The sequence below is a fragment of the Denticeps clupeoides genome, chromosome 2 (genome assembly GCF_900700375.1).
Source record: "Denticeps clupeoides chromosome 2, fDenClu1.1, whole genome shotgun sequence".
Taxonomy (NCBI): domain Eukaryota; kingdom Metazoa; phylum Chordata; class Actinopteri; order Clupeiformes; family Denticipitidae; genus Denticeps; species Denticeps clupeoides.
Genome location: NC_041708.1, coordinates 13,436,932 through 13,459,310, shown reverse-complemented (window position 1 = coordinate 13,459,310; position 22,379 = coordinate 13,436,932). Strand labels below are relative to the sequence as shown.

At 42.4% G+C, this 22,379-nt stretch overlaps 2 protein-coding genes across 5 annotated transcripts; one reads left to right on the top strand and one right to left on the bottom strand.

The window, feature by feature from the left end:
* Positions 1 to 1,382: 1,382 nt before the first annotated feature.
* mat1a (methionine adenosyltransferase 1A) lies at positions 1,383 to 9,064 on the top strand. 2 transcript variants are annotated; one of them, XM_028967540.1, is made up of 9 exons: positions 1,383 to 1,671; positions 2,243 to 2,320; positions 2,686 to 2,808; positions 3,202 to 3,314; positions 3,391 to 3,534; positions 5,714 to 5,932; positions 6,018 to 6,200; positions 7,865 to 7,998; positions 8,126 to 9,064. In XM_028967540.1, exons 1-9 carry the CDS (start codon positions 1,584 to 1,586, stop codon positions 8,226 to 8,228), a joined length of 1,185 nt encoding a protein of 394 aa, XP_028823373.1. In that variant the 5' UTR covers positions 1,383 to 1,583; the 3' UTR covers positions 8,229 to 9,064. The 2 variants fall into 2 exon arrangements, with proteins under 2 accessions (XP_028823373.1, XP_028823374.1); XM_028967541.1 differs by lacking the exons at positions 1,383 to 1,671; positions 2,243 to 2,320 and adding an exon at positions 2,491 to 2,601.
* On the bottom strand, positions 9,026 to 22,336 carry LOC114779923 (transmembrane protein 150A). Of its 3 annotated transcripts, XM_028967542.1 has the most exons (8): positions 22,033 to 22,336; positions 19,418 to 19,615; positions 16,387 to 16,434; positions 15,239 to 15,325; positions 14,635 to 14,702; positions 11,566 to 11,693; positions 10,617 to 10,794; positions 9,026 to 10,366 (listed from the first exon to the last, which is right to left on the bottom strand). In XM_028967542.1, exons 2-8 carry the CDS (start codon positions 19,540 to 19,542, stop codon positions 10,131 to 10,133), a joined length of 870 nt encoding a protein of 289 aa, XP_028823375.1. In that variant the 5' UTR covers positions 19,543 to 19,615; positions 22,033 to 22,336; the 3' UTR covers positions 9,026 to 10,130. The 3 variants fall into 3 exon arrangements, with proteins under 3 accessions (XP_028823375.1, XP_028823377.1, XP_028823376.1); XM_028967544.1 differs by lacking the exons at positions 19,418 to 19,615; positions 22,033 to 22,336 and adding an exon at positions 19,128 to 19,315; XM_028967543.1 differs by lacking the exon at positions 19,418 to 19,615 and having other exon boundaries at positions 9,027 to 10,366.
* Positions 22,337 to 22,379: the final 43 nt, after the last annotated feature.

Here is a 22,379-nt window from a genome sequence, read left to right as displayed (position 1 = left end):
TGTATCAGAGAACCAGTTTAATAGGATGTGTTTAAATGGAGTTGAAAAAAAAAAAAGAATGTCCGATTACACTTTAATCATTCAGGCTTTATTGAAGATAGCTCTCAGTGTTCCATTCTGAACTGTATCTTGGGTGAGGGACTGGAACATTATACTTCTACCTCAGTGTGTTTGGAAAGCGTGGCCCTGAACTCTATTAGACAGAAAACATGTTGGCCATTCCCACACTGTTATTTTTCTGGTTGCACCATGGATTTTGGATCCCCTTTGGTCATGGCTCTTCAGTAGAACTAACTGTCCCATGCAAGTTTTCCTACTGAAGGTTTCTCTGGACTACTGACCAAGGACAGTAGATTGAAGAGCAGGGATTCCCTATTCTTTGTGGTATGAGTTGACCTTCATGTCACCAGTCACGTTTCATGCTGTTGAGCAATTCTGAGTGTCTGCTGAGTTTGTGAGTTTGTTTGCCGATGTTCATGGCCTTGATCAGTGCATTAGAGGCGTGGAGTTTCACTTGCTGTTTATCACACAGTTTTATTGTGGAAAACATTTATAACTCAATTTGGAAAATGCAGGCGAGCATTAGAGCGTATATATGCATTTTGATCTGTAGGGGAAGGCACCACAATTTTTTGCAGTTAGAGTTACTGTATGCTATAATAGATTCACTCTATTATACCTTGACTCTATCAGTCATTAACCCCGGCTGCTGTCTTACTGCACAACACTGTTTAATTGATATCAATAAATGTTTTACAAATGTTAGGAATAAAAATGCCAAAGTAAACATCAGTGTTCTCTCCCAAGGTCAGACAAGCAGCCCATGAGGAGCAAAGTTAGGATCAAATGTTGACCAGAACAATGACATCTTTTTGAACTAATATTAAAATTAATAGTGATTCCAAACCCTCTCTGAATTGCTGAATCAGACCATATATGGAAATGTATAAAATGTGAAAAATCTGAAAATAGATAACAGTGTTTGTATTCTGAATAAATAAATGTTTTACATGCGAAATCAACTTGCACGTTTACTTTGGCCACGTTTGGGCTACACTGTTACTCAACTGCATAACATCTCACAACAATTCCACATAAAAACAAATGATCCTCCAATCAGATGTGTCAGATTGCTACCCTCCCCTGTCCCCATGAAACCAAACTCAGTCTTGCTGGCAGTCTCGCCTCCAGGTGAAAAATTCTGAGTGAACCTCTGCAATGCCTGTCGAACAACAGACTGCCCCCAAAGTGAGGTTTACTCCCCTCTACAACACCCACCCCACTGGAATGGACTGTCCCACTAGAGCATACGACACGTGTGTGTGTGTGTGTGTGTGTGTGTGTGTGCATGTGCGCAAAACCATATATAGGAGCATGTTCCAATAAGGCCCTAGACTAATGGTGCTGCAGGGCTGCTCTCCGGTCTCTCTCAGCTCTCTCTCGCTCTCTCTCGCTCTCTCTCTCACTCTCAGTTTCCCCCTGTCTCTCTCCCCTCCCTGTCTACCTGTGAACAGTGCAGGTGGCTCTTTTCTGTTCTCCAATCGTGTGGACGTTTCTTTCTATTTTCTCCATCTGTAAACACAATGAGCAGTTTAATGGATGGATTCCCTGACCTGAATGATGACAGCTCATTTATGTTCACCTCTGAATCTGTTGGAGAGGGCCATCCTGGTGAGTTTAGACTGCATAGTACACAGTATTACTTTCACAGTATTCCATTCACCTGATCTCTCCAGTGACCACAAGCTTGTCCTCATTCGCTGAAGTTGTGTTCCATGTTGCTTTTCCTGGGGTTGCTTGCAGCACACATTTTTTCTGCACATCGGGAGGTTTCATGTGGGTTTGACATGACTGATCATTAGGCTATCAGGCTGACTTGTGCTCTTGCTCAAGGTCATGGGAAATACATTTCTTCTGAAACAAAACTTCTTAAGGGGAACTGGTGATAACTGGTGACATTAGGCCTTCTCTGAATTTGTAGTATTTGGCTAGTATCATGAAAATTGCATACAGAGAGCAGCTGTTGGCATGTAACTGATGTTATCACCAGCGTTTGGGAATTTGTTGTTTCTGATGTAACCCTCACAAGGGCTTGCTTCAGCTGTTTGACAGGGGAGCGTGTGTTAGACCAATGGCTTCTGTTTGTTGAAAGGCTGCACTCTTCACTGTCAAAAGCAAGTCTGATGCAAAAGCTTGTTAGATGTAAAACCATTCATTAACCCTAACTGGACTCTTCTTCTAGACAAGATATGTGACCAAATCAGTGATGCTGTCCTCGATGCCCACCTCAAGCATGATCCTGATGCCAAAGTTGCTTGTGGTAAGAGTCTTTCACATTCCATACTTAATCAGTTACAACAGGGAATGACAAGCAGAAAGAGAGAAGCTGTGGTCTACCCCCAGATGGTTAATGATCAGCTGAACTGCACTCTGGACACAACAGATGTTCCAGGAGTAGAGCTCGAAGAACAAGTGATGATTAGAGATTAGGCTCTGGATATTACAGTACAGGCAGGATACTAGGATGAACTGGCATCAGAGTCGTGATCTTTCAGCAGAAGAACCAAAAGGAAAAATATGGAGAGAAACCAACCTGTAATGGTACAAATAATAACTGAGAATCAAATGGGATGATGATGTTGATGATGATGATGTATGTTTAATAAATCATGTTTCTTTTACCAGAAACTGTATGCAAGACAGGCATGGTCCTTCTATGTGGTGAGATCACATCCTCAGCCAATGTGGATTACCAGAAGGTTGTGAGAGACACCATCAAGCACATTGGTTATGACAACTCTGACAAAGGTGCAAACAGATGAATGCAAACTCAAATTGAATTGACACAATTAAACAATAAGCAGTGTCCTACTAATGTGCTGTACAATAATGAAAGAGTGATAAAAATGTAAAAACATGCAAGAGTTTCTCACACACAGTTGAAAGCAATGGGAAAATTATTCTAAAAGTCTAGATTTGAAAGTTTGAATTGATTGTGCCAAATTTATTTTTAGCTCCATAATCTTGGAGATACAATTGCAAAAGCAGAACAACACCTAGTTTTTCTGTTTGACTTTGGCACTACCAACTATTTCTGTTCAGAAGAATGGAGTGAACATGCAGCTCAGTCTGGTATATCTGTACAACTGCAAATCGAATCTGTAGAAATCTACAATGATTTTTCATCCTTACTCCTGCCAGGTTTTGACTATAAGACTTGCAACGTCCTGGTGGCTTTGGAAGAACAGTCTCCAGATATAGCACAAGGTGTTCACATTGACAGACATGAGGAGGACATTGGTGCTGGGGACCAGGTGAAATAAATATGGAACTCATTTGGACTCATTACATGAACAGCAGTACATGAACTTGTGTGCTCTCTTCCCTCAGGGTTTGATGTTTGGTTATGCAACAGATGAGACGGAGGATTGCATGCCTCTCACTATCATGCTCGCCCACAAACTCAACTACAAGATGGCTGAACTAAGACGTGATGGCACAATCCCTTGGCTCCGCCCTGATTCTAAAACCCAGGTGATTGTGACATAGCCTTGCTATAGGCCAGAGCCACTAATGTAACTTAATGTGTAAAAATTGTTATATTTGGATATGCATAAAAACCATTTACTCAAAATAAGCATTTAATTAGAGCATCCAAACCCATGAATGGTTGTCTATGCAATAATGAAGAACATTTTTGAAAAATCCACTAATCTTATTTATGAGATTTGAGTAGGTGACAAAAATGGTGACCAACAGATTACATTTGAAGTTTTACACAAATGTCATTGAACTAACACAAACTAAGACAGCTAAGATAAGTTAAACACACAAAGAAAGTTAAACATACACTGAATGTATGTTGCATGTTATGTTGAATATAATGAAGATACTTTCACTCACTCGTTTTCAATAACCATTTAGTCTTACTCAGGGTCGTGGCTGTTGGAGCCCATCCTGGGGCACCAGCGACCCGCAGGGCACATACATTCACTCACACTTACATTATGGACAATTTAGGGACAACAACACAAAACCAGAGAACCAGAAGGAAATAGAGCATGCAAGCTCCTAATGCCAAAAAACTGATTAAACCCAATTTTGTTGGGTTTACGTTGTAGCCAAAGTGGTTTCTAGTACTGACCAGTATTGTGTTCTTTTATAGAATCAGAATACTTCTTATGTGCTGTGGGCATGACACCTGCTGTTTTTGAGATGCTCTAACCCAGATACATTAAGAACTCCCTGCCCAATATATACACCATTTACCATTAAAAGCAGTTAATCAATATATTGTCTTACTGGGTTTTGTATTAACAAGTGTGTGCAGAGATGAGTTACAGATGAGCCCTTTCTTTATCACAGTGGCCTGACTGAAGTGAGTATTAGCCAATCATCTCACTGCATAAGGGTGTGGCTGCTGTAAGCTGTATTATGCAGCTGGAAGAAAACTGGTGACATCAGACATGGGTGGTGTCTTTCTACTCTTCAATTGTTTAGATAAATAACAGGGTAGCACAATAACCTCTGAATTATTTTAGAGTTCCAATGTGAAAGTTGGGGTTATCAGGGCTCTCATCTGCCAGCAGTGGTACACAGATGGGCCCAGGATTTCAGAGACCCTCTCTCAGTGAGTCCAGAAAAGAGAGTGGCTCCACAGCTCCCAATAACATCACCTCTCTCTTCTGGACTCCTGCCTTCACTAGGCTCCAGGAAGCCTATTCCACCACACTGTCCTTGTTCTCCTAGCTAAGTGTTTCTCAAATTATGGGCCTCTGAGCCTTGCTTCTACACCAATCAAAATTCAGGCAGATCATGTCTGATCTCACTGCATGCCCCTTTTCGGCCCTTGAGCTCACGGCCCACCCCTTGTTACAGAATTGAGTAAGTGGAGAAGCAGCTTCAAGAGCACTGTTGTCATGGGGACCTGGGAGTGGAGAAGCAGCTTTGGCAGAGCTGTTTTTAATGGTGACCAACGTTGGGAGAAGAGGCTTCAAGAGCAATATCTTTACAGGGACCAAGTAGTGAAGAAGCAACTTCGGGAGCACTTTCATCATGAGGACTAATGAGTGGAGAACTGGATTCAGAAACAATATTGTGGCAGACCTGGGCTGGATTAGATGACATAGAGAGGTTAGGAGTGTGGTGATTTACCCTGCCTTTTCTGATGTCTTGTCATGGAGGAGCTAGCTGGTTTCAAAACAAGGTGCGAATCGCATCATGAAACATTCGAGATTTCACTGAACAAAATCTTCCAAGGCAGAGTAATCCACAAACCTCACCATGGACAAGCTTTCCCAGATGTGGACCAGAACCCAATAGTCTTCCACCTCATCTGAGCCTTGCCAGCCGAGCAGCTCCAGGATGTTGAAGTGTGCCCCGTGCTGTGGGTGCTCTGCTTCTCTCTTGTTGTGCAGGCCATGACTCACCTCTATTTATTGCTTGTGTTCTGTCACCAGGATTGCTAAGAGAGCATGGAGGCATCACCCTGCACCTGCACTGTAGTCTTCCCCTTCATGCTCTTCTGTAAAGTTGACTGTGCCTTCTATTTTGGTAGCTCTGTGTCAGGCATGTAGGACAGCATGAGGCAAAAGCGAATAACTTGAACACTACTTTATTATAATTAACAAATGAACATAAACACAAGTGCCAAAAATTATTAACTGTCCACCTAACTGGAGTCCCATTTCAATACACTATCCTCTGGCTTCAGGTGACAGTGCACTACAAACAGGTGAATGGTGCAGTAATCCCTCAGCGTGTGCACACAGTGGTGATTTCAGTGCAGCATGATGACATCATCACGCTAGAAGAGCAGAAGAGAATTTTGAAAGAGAAAGTGATCAAGGCTGTAGTGCCAGCCAAGTATCTGGATGAGAAGACCATCTATCACCTGCAGCCAAGCGGCCGGTTTGTCATTGGAGGTCCTCAGGTGTGGATCGTGAAATATTTACATTTTGATGTAAAAGTATTTGTTGCTATTTAGCCCTTTCAAACTCATCGTCATGTTTTAACAGGGTGATGCAGGAGTCACAGGGAGAAAGATAATTGTGGACACATATGGTGGATGGGGAGCCCATGGTGGAGGGGCCTTCTCTGGGAAGGATTACACCAAGGTCGACCGATCTGCTGCTTATGCTGCCCGCTGGGTGGCCAAATCACTGGTCAAAGCTCAGCTATGCAAGAGGGTGCTGGTACAGGTGAGAATTATGGATGAAATGCTTAGGAAACCATATACACACGTGGACAAAATTGTTGGTACCTTTCAGTCAATGGAAGAAAAACTCACAATGGTCACAGAAATAACTTTAATATGACAAAAGTAATAATAAATAAAAATTCAACCAATGAAAGTCAGACATTGATTTTCAACCATGCTTCAACAGAATTATTTTAAAAAATTATGGTACCCCTAACTTAATATTTTGTTGCACAACCTTTTGAGGCAATCACTGCAATCAAACAATTCCTGTAATGGTCAGTGAGACTTCTGCACTTCTCAGCAGGTATTTTGGCCCCCTCCTCATGAGCAAACTGCTCCAGTTGTCTCAGGTTTGAAGGGTGCCTTTTACAGACGGCATGTTTCAGCTCTTTCCAAAGATGCTCAATAGGATTGAGGTCAGGGCTCATAGAAGACCACTTTAGAAGAGTCCAATGTTTTCCTCTTAGCCATTCTTGGGTGTTTTAGCTGTGTGTTTTGGGTCATTGTCCTGTTGCAAGACCCATAACCTGCGAATGAGACCAAGCTTTCTGACACTGGCCAGCACATTTCTCTCTAGAATCCCTTGATAGTCTTGAGATTTCATTGTACCCTGCACAGATTCAAGACACCCTGTGCCAGATGCAGCAAAGCAGCCCCAGAATATAACAGAATCTCCTCCATGTTTCACAGAAGGGATGGTGTTCTTTTCTTGATATGCTTAATTTTTCCATCTGTGAACATAGAGCTGGTGTGCCTTGGCAAAAAGTTCAATTTTTGTCTCATCTGTCCATAGGATATTTTTGTGGCTTGTCCACATGTAGTTTGGCAAATTCCAGTCTGGCTTTTTTATGATTTGTTTTCAACAATGTGTCCTCCTTGGTCGTCTCCCATGAATTCCACTTTGGCTCAAACAACGACGGATGGTGCGATCTGACACTGATGTTCCTTGAGCTTGAAGTTCACCTTGGATCTCTTTTTTTTCTGGGCTCTTTTGTTACCATTCGTATTATCCGTCTCTTTGATTTGTCATCAATTTTCCTCCTGCGGCCACGTCAAGGGAGGTTGGCTACAGTCTCATGGATCTTAAATTTCTGAATAATATGTGCAACTGTAGTCACAGGAACATCAAGCTGCTTCGAGATGGTCTTATAGACTTTTCCTTCGCTTCCTCTGGTCCATGTTGAGTGTGGTACACACCATGTCATCAAACAACACAGTGACTATCACAGTGACTATTTTCAGTCTTTTCTAGGGGTACCATCATTTTTGTCCAGGCATGTTTCGTGAGTTTTTTTTTTTTTTTTAATAATTCTGTTGAAGAATGGTTGAAAAGCAATGTCTGACTTTTATTAGTTAAATTTCATATTTTTTTTATTTATTATAACTTTTGTCAGATTCAAGTTATTTTTGTGACCATTTTGAGTTTTTCTTTCATTGACTGAAGGGTACCAACAATTTTGTCCACGTGTGTATATAATATTCTTAACATTTGCGGTTCATCAATTGACATTAACATTTCATCAATAATACACACACACACACACCTTAAGTTGACTGGATTCTGCATTGGGATTGAATTTGAAAACAGGCACTACAGAAATTCAAGCAGAATCCACAGAACTGGGTTTAAGTAGGTCCTTCAGCTCAGCTTTTCTTTATCAGGTGTCTTACGCCATTGGAGTGGCTCACCCTCTCTCCATCTCACTCTTCACCTATGGGTCTTCTGAGAAAACTGAGCAAGAGCTGCTGCATATTGTCAACAAAAACTTTGATCTCCGGCCTGGTGTCATTGTCCGGTGAGTCTCATACACCCTGCTGCAGTGTTCTGTCACTGGACAACACAGGACTTTACACAGCTAAACCATTTCAGTAGATCTACATGCTTCCTGTGGAAAGGCTGACATTTGTCTTTCCCAATGACAGTGACTTGAATCTGAAGAGACCAATCTACCAGAAAACCGCCTGCTATGGTCACTTTGGCAGGAGCGACTTCCCATGGGAGGTGCCAAAGTTCCTGAAATTCTGAATGTACCTCTGCTAATGATACCTGACATAGTGATTACCAGTATGTAGAGACAAGAGTTTAAACACCAAGCAAGGACTAACTGGCCTCCATAAACTCCTATAACTGAGTTACACTGATCTGATCTATCACACCCTATTGCACAGGGACAATCTGGACCATAAATGGTGCCCATGAAACATTCCTTTCAGAAGATCTGGAGAAAGGCCACTTCGTATTGGTTATAGTCTGTTCAAAGCATTGAAATAATCTTATCTAATTCCACACCAGTAGCTGAAATGACATCCTTATCATTGTACCCACTTCTCAGTTGGATTGATCTGGACTGGCCTGGAATCTTATCTTTTCAAAGTGGAATGTCTACATGTATTTCTCATGCTCTTCGGGTTTTAATAGCATCTGTTAGAATATTATAGAATAGGTATTCTTGTGCTATATTGTTATTTTCTCTTTCCATGTTAAATTGGTAGCATGAATTGCTGGCCATCTTGTTCTCAGTGTTCATATTCACAATGAGGCATCAAGTTTTATTTTGTGGAATTGACCTGATCTTGTTTTAACATTGTGACCTACGTGCTCACACACATCAGGATGTTTCATCATGTCTAATGCACTCAAAATGTCTGACATTTGAGCTCCTCAAAAAGGTTTTCAATGAGACCACCTTCATCGGGTCTGATGTGATGTATCATCAGTATCATCAACTGTCCTGTCTCAAGCCAGCAAACCCTTAAATGTAAATAAACGTTTTAGAAACCATGCTTCCCTGTATCATAAGTAGCATATAAAAACAAAACACATAAACTGTCAAAACTAAATAAACTGATTTATTTACTGGACAATTTTAAGGCAGATGCACACAGTGATTATTTTCTAAAGTCCATGTTTCTGTCAATGCTTTGTTTGTATTGAAACAAAAGGCACAGGTTTTAAAAGAATGTATCTTCTGTGCATGAGTATGTGATGATAATGGAAAATATAAACCAGAAGCAAGGACAGAGAAATAAAGCTGTAGAACAGAATATAATGCCATTTTATCCTATTCTATCATAAATCAAATTTACAAAAATATAAATTTACAAATGTTTGTAAGAAAATTATCCATCTGGTGAAGTAACAGAATTTCCTGAGACCCTGGAACAGAGATCCAATTCAAAGCATATGAATCAAAACTCTTGATGTGTCCTCCAAACAAAATGAAACATTCCATGTTCCAGTCATGGTAGCAGACCTGCTGCAGTCAAAACATTGGCCACTTGGGGTCACTAGAGAAGATATGAAGGCAGTGGATGACAGGGATCTGAGTAAATAAAAAAATAAGATAGTGACTTGATGTCAGTGGCACCTATAAACAGCAGAACCTTCTGCATCACCAGCTAATCTCCCTGATGTTTCTATAGAAACAGTCACACAGATGAGGAGGGGCTGGCGTTATACAATCCAATTAACCAGACATGACTTAGCTGCTTGTCTTTGCGCAGGAAAAAATTAGAAATGTGCATCCGCCTGGACTTCCTAAGTCTGATAAGAGGCGGAGTCTGTCCTTCTGGTCAGCAATAGCTGGACGCAGCTATGTAAGGCACTGTGGTGAAGCCAACACTTCAAAATGGTTCTACTGTATATATTTAGGGCATTATGTCTGCTACCAACAGTCTACTGCAAAATTATAGGTACAGAACCCTTGTTTTGGTCCTTTTATTATGTGTCCTGTACATGAAACCCCTTGCAGACCAGCCCTGTGGCCCCATCTGGAGCATGTGAAGAGAAAAAAACATATCTGTATATGTTTATATATGGTCTATCTGTATAAACAGAACGTTGGTCTTTCGTGAAAAGTTGGGGTGAGTCTCACCCGTGAGACTCCACCCGTTACAACTGATCTGTGATTGGCTTCCATAAGCCTTATTACAGCATGGGTGGATTCTCTGGCCGATGTCCACTGGAGCCACTTAGTGCATCTATTTTGTGATCCTGTCCAACAGCTCCACCCGTCACTAACACCATCACTGTGTCACTTGTGATGGCCTCAAACTCAAAAGCGAAGGTCCCATAGAAGAGCATGACAATGATGCAGAAGACCCACTCAAATATGGCGGCGGCATGCTGCAGCACAATGCTCTCCTGTACAAAGAAGGCGCCGCCTGGTGGACAGAGGGACTTAAGGAACGTAATGAGTATCTAGTTTCTCAATCAGCCTCCAACATTTTTATTACAACCCAATGAAACAGCTGGAAAAGTGTTACAGAACAAGCACACATCCTCACACAGAATGAAAACATCTCTCTTCTACACACACACAACACAGATTACAAAATCACATTGCTTCTGAAATCTATGAAATGTCTATGAGTAACATAAGTGTATACAATTCATTCAGGTGGAGGAGGATACTGAGCATGAGGGCGATGAAGGCAGACAGAGTCATGGCCAGACGCACGTGCCCTACACTGTACTCGCTCTGTGTTTTAGCCAGACGGTACGTGAGCACAGACTGCAGGCTGACAAACAGAATGCTGGTGATAAATGCAACACATGCCCCGATGTAGTGTAGCACCTTAGCATTGTCCACCTACACAAAACACAGAAAACCATGTAAGAAAACAGCAATCAGAGCAACTTTTCACAACTTCCTTTGATTGATCCCCTCTTCTAGAGCCTGTTCATATGCAAACATCCCAAATACTGTGTGTGTGTGTGTGTGTGTGTGTGCGTGTGTGTGTGTGTATACATACACACACACACACACACACACACACACAAACACACTTTCTCTCATTCAACAACACTTTGGAAATCAAGGACAAATACATTTAAACACACTCACACCCCTAATTTATCGTTGGTTCCAATAAGCTATCTCTCTCTCACACATACATAAACACACACACAAACTACAGCTTTGTTACAGAATTTTTGTTTGGTCTGTTCCCCTTCAGAATCAGGCCTCTTGATTGGCTGCATATGTGGAATGGTGACACATGGTCTCTGCCATCGGCAGTTCTGAGATCTGAGAAACAGGAGAGCTGAGGGCCATTTTTCATAAATAAAATTAACATTTCCAGACATTCCAGCAGACTGCCTGGAAAGCATTCAAATTCTCAGGGTCTATGCCAGGAATGAAAGAAAAGAAATATGTAATCATGTTTATTTCTCCATTCATACTTCCTACAAAACCATAGCAAGTTTTAACAATGAATACCACATCTGAAAACATTTAAATACCATCATTATGACTGCAGAAGCAAAAGCCTATTTAACTCATTTATGCAATAGAACATTTTATTCCTATTGTTAACGTACAACGTAGGAGAATACGAGTATGAACGTCACTGGTGCTCACCTGGAAATTTCCAACCATGATGAGCCCTGCAGCACAGATCCAGCCGGTGGAGAGACTGGTCATGTTTAGTAGACAGTTGTGGTGTTTCTCGACAACCTGAGCATAGCGGAGCAGCACTACAAACATGACTGCAGACAGAGCGGGGAGGGGCAGGTAATAAATTATACAGAGATTTAGTTAATCATTTTAAAGATACATAAGTACATGCAAAACCACATAAGAACAGTGAAGATGCGAAGATGAACAGTCAAGGTAAAAGTAGAAGTAGTTGAAGAGCATGGTGGAGTGAGAATATAGTGAGGGGGCGCCTTAATGAATGCTGTAGGTGTTTTTTTTTTTGTTTGTTTTACATTGCAATAGACCAGGAATAAAATGCTGAATTCACAAAAAGGAGGTAAATACAAATTTCTGTTTTCCATTATATATGCAAACTTATGTTTGGTTATATAATGGCATCATGATAACACACTGCCAGCAATTTGTGGATAAAAATCCGGCGAACTATCAAGTACCTCGAGTCTAAGGCATTGTGGAGCTGTAATAGAAATTATATTCAGAAAATGAACCAAATTATTTTTTAATATTAGTTTTTTACATTTTAAAATTTGCTATTTAAGAATGAAGTGAATACCAGAATTTTTCAGGCAAGTTTCAGGCAAGACATTAAGTCTGCATAACCAATATGAGAGGGCAGGGCATCATCTCTCCATTTGATCAAAATAGCACGTCGGAGGGGAAGCAAAGGCCAAGACCTGTCACTTACCAGCCTTTAAGTGTACCCCTCTCTAGCAACACCAAACAAAGCAACCAGAGGGCTAACTTCAGGGTACTGCATGGGTACTTCATGTGAGAAAGTCTGGTTTTGGAGACAAAAGTTCTATGGAACGCTTTGAATTAAATAAAACAATGATTGGCACATATAGCATCCAGACACCAAGCCGTAAAGAATGGTTTGAGCCTTTTACATGATGGTTTAAATCTGTTGGCAAACTCAGGGATTGGTAGAGGACAATGTCCTAAAAATTGTACTGAAAAAAATAGTAAAAGTATATTTACTTTGCTTAAATTCTACTCAAGCATAACGTGTGACCTCAGCAATGAATGAGAGTGCAGGATCGGGGTGAATGAAGATGGGAGCTGTGGAGAATTGACCGGTGTCCAGTGAAGTGGGTTTGCCATGGAGGAGATACATGAGTGGCTGTGCAACTTGGCTGTACCCTCTGAAGAAGCATTGATAAAAGTTCACAAATCCCAGGAACTGTTGCATGTGACGGATAGATGTGGGTGTGGGACAGGTAGTGACGGTGGAGGTCTTTACAGGATCCATGGTGAGGCCCTGGGGACTGTTGCTGAACCCCAGGAAGGATGTGTGAGTGACGTGGAAGTGCTCGTTTTTTCGCTTGACATAAAGGCGGTTGGCAAGGAGCCATTGTAAAACTGTTCAGATGGGTGACGAAGTGGTCCAGAAGATCAATCAGTACGTTGTTCACCAGGGCTTGTTGTTGGGCAGGACAAAGGGAATGACCAAGAACTCAAAAGCCGTTTTCAGGAGCGGGAGGGGGGGGTAACGATTTTATTTTGTGATAGCGTGATAGTTTCCAATGCATTGAAATGCATGGTTGGAGGCCCCGGACCTTCTGCCCCTCAAAATAGAAGGGGGCCACCGGCAGGAGACAAGGAGAGCTGGATGACTGTTGGAAAGGGAGGTCTGGATGTACTCATCCATGGCCCTTCATTCTGGCAGAGAGAGTGAGTACAGATGGCCCCGCGGTACAAGTGACTGTAAGGCCGATAGGGGGAAACTCATCAGCTCTATCCTTGTCAAGGTTGTGGTAGCAGGCGGGGATGCCCTGCCGGGATGGGGGCATGGCTGGTCTTGACATGAGCATTGCTTGACATGGGTGGTTGAGGGCGGTGCTTGGTCTGCTTACCCTTCCCAAAATTGTACAGGTGGCTCAGTGGATGTGGGTTTAACATTAATATGATTCATGGAGGCTCCTGAGTCCACCATGGCATGTCCCTTATGAATGTGGAGGTCGGCATGGACCAGTTCAGGCTGACTGGAATGGAGCACCGGGTAACAGGGTTGTTCAGTTCTCACCGGAGGTTTGGGTGCTTCGGGGGTGTAATAGCAGAGCCTCTTTTCATCTCTGTCGTTGTTCCGGGGTGAGAGCCGCGTGAACGCTCCTGAGCTGTACGGCTTGGGCAGAGCTGCCGACAGTGGTTGCTCGAGTGGAGAAAGGATTGCAGCGTCATCACAAAATGGCGGTGGTGCCAAAATCAAACAAAGTATCCAAAACAGTAAAAATGTTCCAAAACAGTAAAAAAAATTCCTTATGAACAACCTGAGCTTCATATCATTAACTGACAAAGGAGCACACTGACTGGAGATATAACAAATGAAATCAAGTGCCCCGCCCCACTGAATACCACAGCATTAGACTGTAAAACTCTCATTCAGTTTCAGCAATGTTTGGGATACAAAAAGCATATATAGGCATATATAGGCTAATCTATTACCACCACATGCTTTCACAGAATTGCCTTGTTTGCGTGTGAGCACAAAGAGCTGTCTGCAGGACACTTAAGATTTGAAGAGAGATAAAAGTTGTTTCCAATGTAGCAAAGTAAAATACACGAGTAAGAATTTACTTGAGTAAAACTTCAAACACAACCTAAAAAATTACAAATTACTAAAGTAATTTGTTACTTTACTTACTGATTACTTACTTACTGAAAAATTCACTGCTCAAATGAGGTCTATTAGCAAATCTTTAAAATGCACATTACCTTTCCTTTGCCTTATCAAAACTGCATCCTGCACCAAGGATGCAGTTTTGCAGTATGAAAAGGTGAATGGAACTGATAGGGTTTATAAGACAAAAAAATTTAATTAAACCCAAATTCCAAGTGTTTAACCACTGTATTCTGGATCTGTTTAATTGAAGTGAGAGGAAGTGAAGAACAGACTAGAGCAGGAATGGAGAACTTGTCCTCAGAGTTTAGTTCCATCTAAAGCAATGGTGAAGCAATGATCAGACAGGCAAAGAGTGCGCTTTGTGTTCTTACCCATGAAGGAGCCAGTGCTGCAGATGAGACTAAAGAAGCAGCTCTCTGGAGGCAGTGTCCCACACTTACTATAAAAGACATATAACAAATCAATCAATAGTTGTTTGAGCTTTGTAAGGATGTGGTGTAATAACTGAGCAACACAAATACATAAGAAGTATTTGTTTATCCTTGTGTCTGCAAGGGATCAGTCATAATATCAAATGAAAGTGAAAGGGATTGGTTAGGTCATTGTGATGCACAGCAAGCATTTAACCCATAATCCTTAGTGGGCAGTGGGCAGCCATGAAAGGCACCCAGGGAGTAATGTATGGGGATGGTACCTTGCTCAAGGGACTTCAGTGGCACCTTGGCAGATCAGGATTTCAACTTTTGGTTATGAGTCCAATTACTTACCCACTAGGGCTACACAACTAGAGACAGACAGCTCATTTCACATATGCAGTCTTGTCAGCATTTAACAGATTTTAATTAGATTAGATATTTATTTTATTTAGATTTTATTTTAGATATTTTTGTGTCTCTCTGTGTCTTTGTCTGTTGTGGCAGTCATTACATCAGCAATTTCCTCTGTGATTAATAATGTTTTCTGATTCTGATTAACCTGATGAGAGGAATGTTTTCCAGGGTACAGCAGAGCATTGGACCCCCCTGCACCATCAGTTCTTCTTCACATGACTCATTATACATCCTGCAACAAGAACACATCAGATAAACAGCAGCTATGAACTAAAATCAAGAAAATCTATATAATTTACACTACATCAAGATGAAGCATTGCATTCTAACTCTTGGCAATTTAAATGTATTATTCTCCTCACTCCCCAAGCAACCAACATATTCTTCTTGCCCAACCCATCCCAACCCATCAGAGGGGTTTGTGCAGTCAGAATGACCTCACCAAGGTAACAAAATAGCCCTTCACTGAAAAAACACTGCACTTGACTGGCCCCCATGGCAACAAAGACATCTCTCAGTAGGTCAGGCAGGCTGAAATGCCAGGCTTATATGCAGACTAGGAGTAGGTGCAGCGTGGTCACAGAGCAAATATCTTCAACAGCACAGAAAAGCTGGAGCAGCCCGGAGAACTGGTTGGAGCAAGAGGTGTCACATTAACTGATGAGATAAATATTCATGTAGAGCTGGACTCCACAATGGCAGCTGAGTTCGAAGTCCTTGGCTGAGGGTAAAGAATTGATGTTCAGACAGTGCTGTCAAACTCCCAGCATCGGATCCAGAAATCAGACAGAATTGATTGTGGGAAGCAGACGTCTGCGAGGTCCAATTGCCATCTTAGATCCTCACCAGTTCAACATTGTGGTTGTACCCTTTGTTGCTGCTGCTCGCAGTTCTTCCTGACTGACACTCTGATACTCAACTGTAAAAGGGAGACTTGAGATCTCCAAGCTGACACTGACTTCCTTTGCCTGATTCTCTTGGATTTGCCCTTGACTGTTTCACGTTTTGACCTCGATGTTCCCGACCAATAACCTGCCTTTGTTTTTGCACCATGTGTCACCTTAACCACCACAGAGAGGTCTCCTGAACTATTTCCCACTGCTGAGCTCCCCTTCTCTCTCTGCCTGCTCACGTTAGCCAAAGCACCCATGTCTAGCTACTCCCAGTCCTATATAAGTATAACATTATTTGGTAAGCCCTTTTTGGAAAAAAGTGAGCAGTTTTTAGTAAAGTGCGGATGGATGACTACAATGGATGATTAAACCAGTAACTAAACAAGTCATCCGAACTCACCAGTTCTCCACAGGGCAGATGTGCTGGTTGTATCGGGCCATGGCATAGCTGCAATGAAAGCAATAAAAGATGAGCATATGACTATAATAAATCAACTGTGCCCCATGCTGATTTAAATGTTTCAGACCAAACAAAGACAAACCCAAATAAACCCAAAATGCAGGTTAAAGAAAACAATACAAACATACATTTTCACGTATGTGAAAGCCTAAAGTGGTTCTGCCACAATTAGCACACAATCTGCAATCAAGCAGGAACAACTGCAATTTAAACCATCCAGAGATGGACTTGCTGGTGTGTTTTAGATCAAGAACAGATTTCATGGTTACAATAACACAGCAAGTAAGCAAATCAGCCCCAGACCATTACATGACCACCAGAACGTTTGCTGGTTGGTACGATTTGGTGTTGTAGCATCTTCCAGACAGATAGATGGCAATAACTTTGTTCCTCATCTATTCCTGCATTTCTTTGAATTCTTTGAATTCATTTTGGGATCATTTGGCTCCACTTTGTCTGACAGGTTCTGTACAATAGATCTCTTGATTCAACAGTATAATTAGGTATGGGTGTGAAAAGATGTGGAATTGAACACACCTTGCCATAAAATATATATATTTAACCAGAATAAATTAATGTTTCAGGGGGGTGGGGAAGGGCAAATCTAATGTCCAGACACAACAGCAGACTGCAGGAGACTCAGAGGACCACACTAAAATGACCTGTGACCCGTCATTCTCTCTTTCCTGTACAATCCGCATGTTGGATAAACACACTGACTTGTAGACTAAAGACTCATTAGCCTGATTTAAATTGCCTAAACATGGACCACCTGATCTGTACAGCACTGAACAAACATTCTGCCATCTGTCCTTGTAATCACTTCATTAGGACACTTCACAGTTCACTTGGACACACACACCTGGAAGTTGGAGAATACACTACTAAAACATAATAAGCCAAGTGGAATACATAAAATACCAGTACCTCCTGGCATGGATCACATTTGAGTACATGAAATATACATAAGTTACATATTTGCCAATTACAATTGAAGATTCTAAATGTAGAGCTGTTAAATGTTGGTTGTCCTTCAGAATTTTAGTGTCTGTTACTGTATAGATACTATCATGCCCTTAAGGCTGTCCTAGAATGTTTCACCAGGGCCATTGTTGCACTCAACAAGCATGCAGGCATTTCATAACCACTTAGTGCCAGCAAACCAAGTATAATCAGTCTCTCTCTGAGCAACTCTAGATCCTAGTTCCTGACATTAAGATGCTGATGAAATCAACCTCAAGCTGGAGCTTCAATAATCTTTTTACTTTACTTTACTTTACTTAGCAGACAAAGCGACATACAAGAGGAAGACACCAGCAATTCTCATTCGGTTTCTATAGATTTTGAGTCACAAAACTAAGAGCCCTGATAAGGCGTAACTTGTGCATGTGTTCATGTTAGACTCGTTGAAATACTTTTTAAACAAGTGGGTTTTCAACTGCTTCTTAAAGGTGGTAGTAGTCCCGGCTAGTCGAATGGAGCAGGGCAAGTTGTTCCACAAGCCAGGGACAACAAAGGAGAATATTGAAGTTGATTGGGATCGGAGACCCCGTGAAGAGGGAATTTTCAGTCTCATTTCATTTGCAGATCTGAGAGGGAATGCAGGAGTGTAGCTAGCTAGTAGTGTGTTGATATAAGAGGGAGCACTTCCATTTACAGCCCGATAGACAAGCATCAAGGATTTTAACTCAATGCGAGCAGCTACCAGGAGCCAGTGGAGAGAGGTGAGAAGAGGCATGACATGGGTGTATTTTGGCTGATTGAAGATGAGGCAGGCTGCCACCATCTGGAGTGGTTTTATGGTGACTGCAGAGGCTCCAGCCAGGAGAGAGTTACAATAGTCAAGTTTAGAGATGAGCCATTGCCTGAACGAGGAGCTGCATAGCCTGTTGTGAAAGAAAAGGCCTAATCTTGTGAATGTGAATCAATCCAAACTCCAAGGCTTTTTGCAGTTGCGAGCCAATTTGAATTGAGAGGTTTTGCCGAGGGGAGCTGTTGCCCGGAGAGAACAAAATCTCAGTTTTGGATAGGTTCAGTTGGAGGTGTCGCTCAGTTATCCATGCCGATATGTCCAAGAGACAGGCCGAGATTTTTGTCGCAATAGATACAGGAATAGGAATATCGCAATAGGAATATTCAAATTGATTACTTTTGCATTACTATAAAAATGCCAATAATGCCATTTCAACAGCAAAACCAGAACCAGTAGAAACCAGCAGCAGCTTAATCCTGCATATGACCTCATTTGTGGTCATCAAGGCTTTATGCAAAAAAGACAATAAAAAAAATACAATACTGTAGACCTGTATCACAGATCCATAGTGAGATAAATGTCACGCCCGTGAGTTGACGGGGGAGAGAAGCGCAGAGGCGGAACATTCGGGAAAGGGATTTTATTATAAATAATCAATAAACACCAGCAGGATGGCCGAAAAGGGAAATAAAAGGGGAACAACATAAACAAACCCGCAGGCGTGTGGCGATTGCCAGAAAAACACATACACAAACACATACACGGTTGCCAAGAAAAAGTTCACGAAAATGGCGTCGCTCCCGAAGGGGCGGAAATCCCCGGCTTTTAAATGCTATCCGGATTGGGCACAGGTGGGCACAGTCCAGGTGCCGTCAATCCTGACAGAGCCCCCCCTCCAAGGGCTAAGTCCTCGGAGCCCCTGCAGTACCATCAGTGGAGGCAGCGGGGCGGATGGCGGAAACCACAGGGCTCCTGCCCTGTTGGGTCCTCACACTGGCGACTCCGGACCCTAGGGCTGGCTCCCTGGCGTGGTCCCGCATGGCGGCCCCAGTACCTCGGGCCGGCTCCCTGGCGTGGTCCCGCATGGCGGCCCCGGACTGGCTCCCTCCCCTCAGGAGGAGCCCCCAACCCGAACTGCACCCCCCCCCCCCCCCCCCCCCCCCCCACTGCTGGGTCGCCATCTGGTGGACAAAAAGAGGGGAAGTGGGGGCGACATACGGACACAAATGGCTTGCCGGGAAGAAACCGCTCCACCAGGACAGGTTGCGTGTCTTGCCACAGATCCTCGCTGCACGGCCGTCTCTCCAGATGGCACCCGCTTTCACCGCGCCGGGCTGCCTCATTCGCTGCGCTTCTTCTCTGCCTTCTTCCTCTGCGCTTTTGGGTAGAGCGACAGCATTCTGTCACGCCTGTGAGCTGATGGGGGAGAGAAGCGCAGAGGCGGAACATTCGGGAAAGGGATTTTATTATAAATAAACAATAAACACAAATAAACACCAGCACGTTGCCGAAAAGGGAAATAAAGGGGAACAACATAAACAAACCTGCTGGTGTGTGGCAATTGCCAGAACTCAAAATACAAACACATACATGGTTGCCAAGTCAAGTTCACGAAAATGCCGTCGTTCCCGAAGGGCGGAAATCCCCGGCTTTTAAATGCTGTCCGGATTGGGCACATGTGATGAGTCCAGTTGCTGTCAATCCTGACAATAAACGTACTTTTTTTTCAAATCAATATTCTTCAAAGTTCAGGCAATCCTGGGGGATGCCCATGTTGCCCTAAATCCATCACTAGTAATAATTATAGGTTTAATAATGGGTTTAGTGTCAGCAAATGACAAAAACAAGATCTCTGCTGTAGACATTTCATGATCATGGCTGCTACCAAATCAAGCATGAAGATTTACAAAATGATATATATTAACCTTAACCTAAAGAATAAACAGTGTTAATTAAAATAAAATGTTATTTCTATCAACATGAGAGCAAGTATCAAAATAATGGTACTTTTATTTTAATAAAAATTATGGTCTCTAGCCCTTCTCAGTCCTGAAGGTACTTTTTATACAGACTCTGCATTATTAACACATTCACCTAATTTCCACAAGTCACTCAAACAACCTCAAAGCAAACTCTTCACACGTCTCAATACAACCTTGTTCATCTATAATCTTCACTCACAAAGCAGTCACATCAGTCATAATATGTTGACCTAAAAAGTATAACAAAAGGAAATATTTGACAATTTTTTCACAAAATAATTTTAATACAATTCATAAAAAAAACAAGAAAAACACCTTTACACTATTTGTTCTTAATTGTATGTAGAAATCCTTTTTTAAAGATGTGGAACTGTTGTCTGAAATAGAGCAAATTCCAAGGTGACGTGTACAGTATAATCATACTGTCCCCAGCCCCACAGTTAACATGTAAAAATGCTCACAGCAAGGAACCTCTTTCATCAGAGGTCTTGCAGTCGACTGCTGAGATAATGATTTCCCTACTTAAACTGGACCAGGGTTAATCCATATGGAGAAGTGAGTTAACGCAGTACAGCATGATACGGGGTCAGAAATAAATTACAGCTGATAGTGGTTTATATGTAACCCTCCACATTGTTTTCATAAATAGTTTCAGGGAAAACAAATAGATTAATCTGGATGAAATATATGTGTGTAGTAGTCCCGTCTCTGCCTCCTGTGGGAAATGCTGGGAGTTTTTCTGCAAAGCCTGGCAGGGGCCAGACCACATTTTCCTGGTTTGGATTCAGCTGCTCCAAATGGACATGTTACCATGGTAACCTGCACAGACACTGGCAAACAGCAACGCCTGGAATACTTCAAACCAGCCACAGGTTGGATTTAAAATCACAGGGATGGAGCATTCCACGCAGGACTCAAACCCAAAATACCACCGTTTCCCTCCTGGCCACTGACCACATTACACAAGGCAATCCTTCAAGGCAAGTCTCTCCATGTTTATTAATTCCCTCCAGGAGCACTGAGAAATGAAAATTCCCCCTCCCACTTCGGTCAAGGCTCCAATTTTATGACTGCAAGGCTGTCTGGTGCTGCAAGGCCCAGAAAAGGAAATTCAGCCTCTTGTTTACTCGAAATAAGCCCCTCAACAAAAACAGTGAAAATGGCATCACAGAGAAACACACACACTCCCATTTCCTTCTTCAATAAGACACTTGTCAGCCTGAGACCTGTTGAAACAAGAGGTGATTTCTCCACTGGGAGGTCATGTTTCAAACCATACCCCACAGACCACTTCTCCAAAACAATCCCTCCCGCCACAAGATATGACCCATCTGACTACTGACACAACCTGTCATATTTGAAGTAAAATGATGGTATTATGGCTGAGGCCACAGAGTACAGTGACAGATCTAATAGGGAATAGAATCAACAATCAGTAGTTCAGGGACAGCCCCCCTGGAGACCCTGAGAGTTGCGTCTTGCTCAGGGACACAATCGTAGTGTTACCCACTAGTCTACTACCACCCTGCACGCAAATTATAAATAATGTTATAATTTCATTTTTCAATGTCAAGTCAATGACACCTTAAAATATCATGGAATTTCCAGCACTGTAATTTATTCATATATTTATATTATTTGAATGCCAGACAGTCAGCCCGATGTGTGTGAATGACACACACACATTCATGCAGATACATATTCACAGAAACAAACAAATATACATAAGCATACACATTCAGGTTATCACTAATATCACTAATGTTTATATTCCTATTGATTGTAAAGAATAAAAATACTTTTGCAATAAGAACATTTTCAAATCTTTTTGCAGTAAACAGGCATACTCACACCACCCATATCCCGGTGATAGCAAAGACCGGGACGCTGACAGGTAATATCATCCACACCGACATGGCCACACAGTCCAGCGGTCTCCAGTCCCAGACTCAGGCCGTCTCCCCTTCTTCCTTCCGGCCAAAGTGCGAAGCGCATCCACCTTCCGACCAGGAGAACGGGCGGGAGCCAGGACCGGCCAGTCCCACCACAGCCGTCCAAACTCTATTCCGAGTTGAAATGTTTATACTCACTCGCTCACCGAACGGAAACGGACCGTGCAGCTTCTCTCAGACAGACCGCCGCTGCGGACAGTTGTTCGTTCATCTCCAACCCGCCCCTTTACCCACACGACCCCGCCC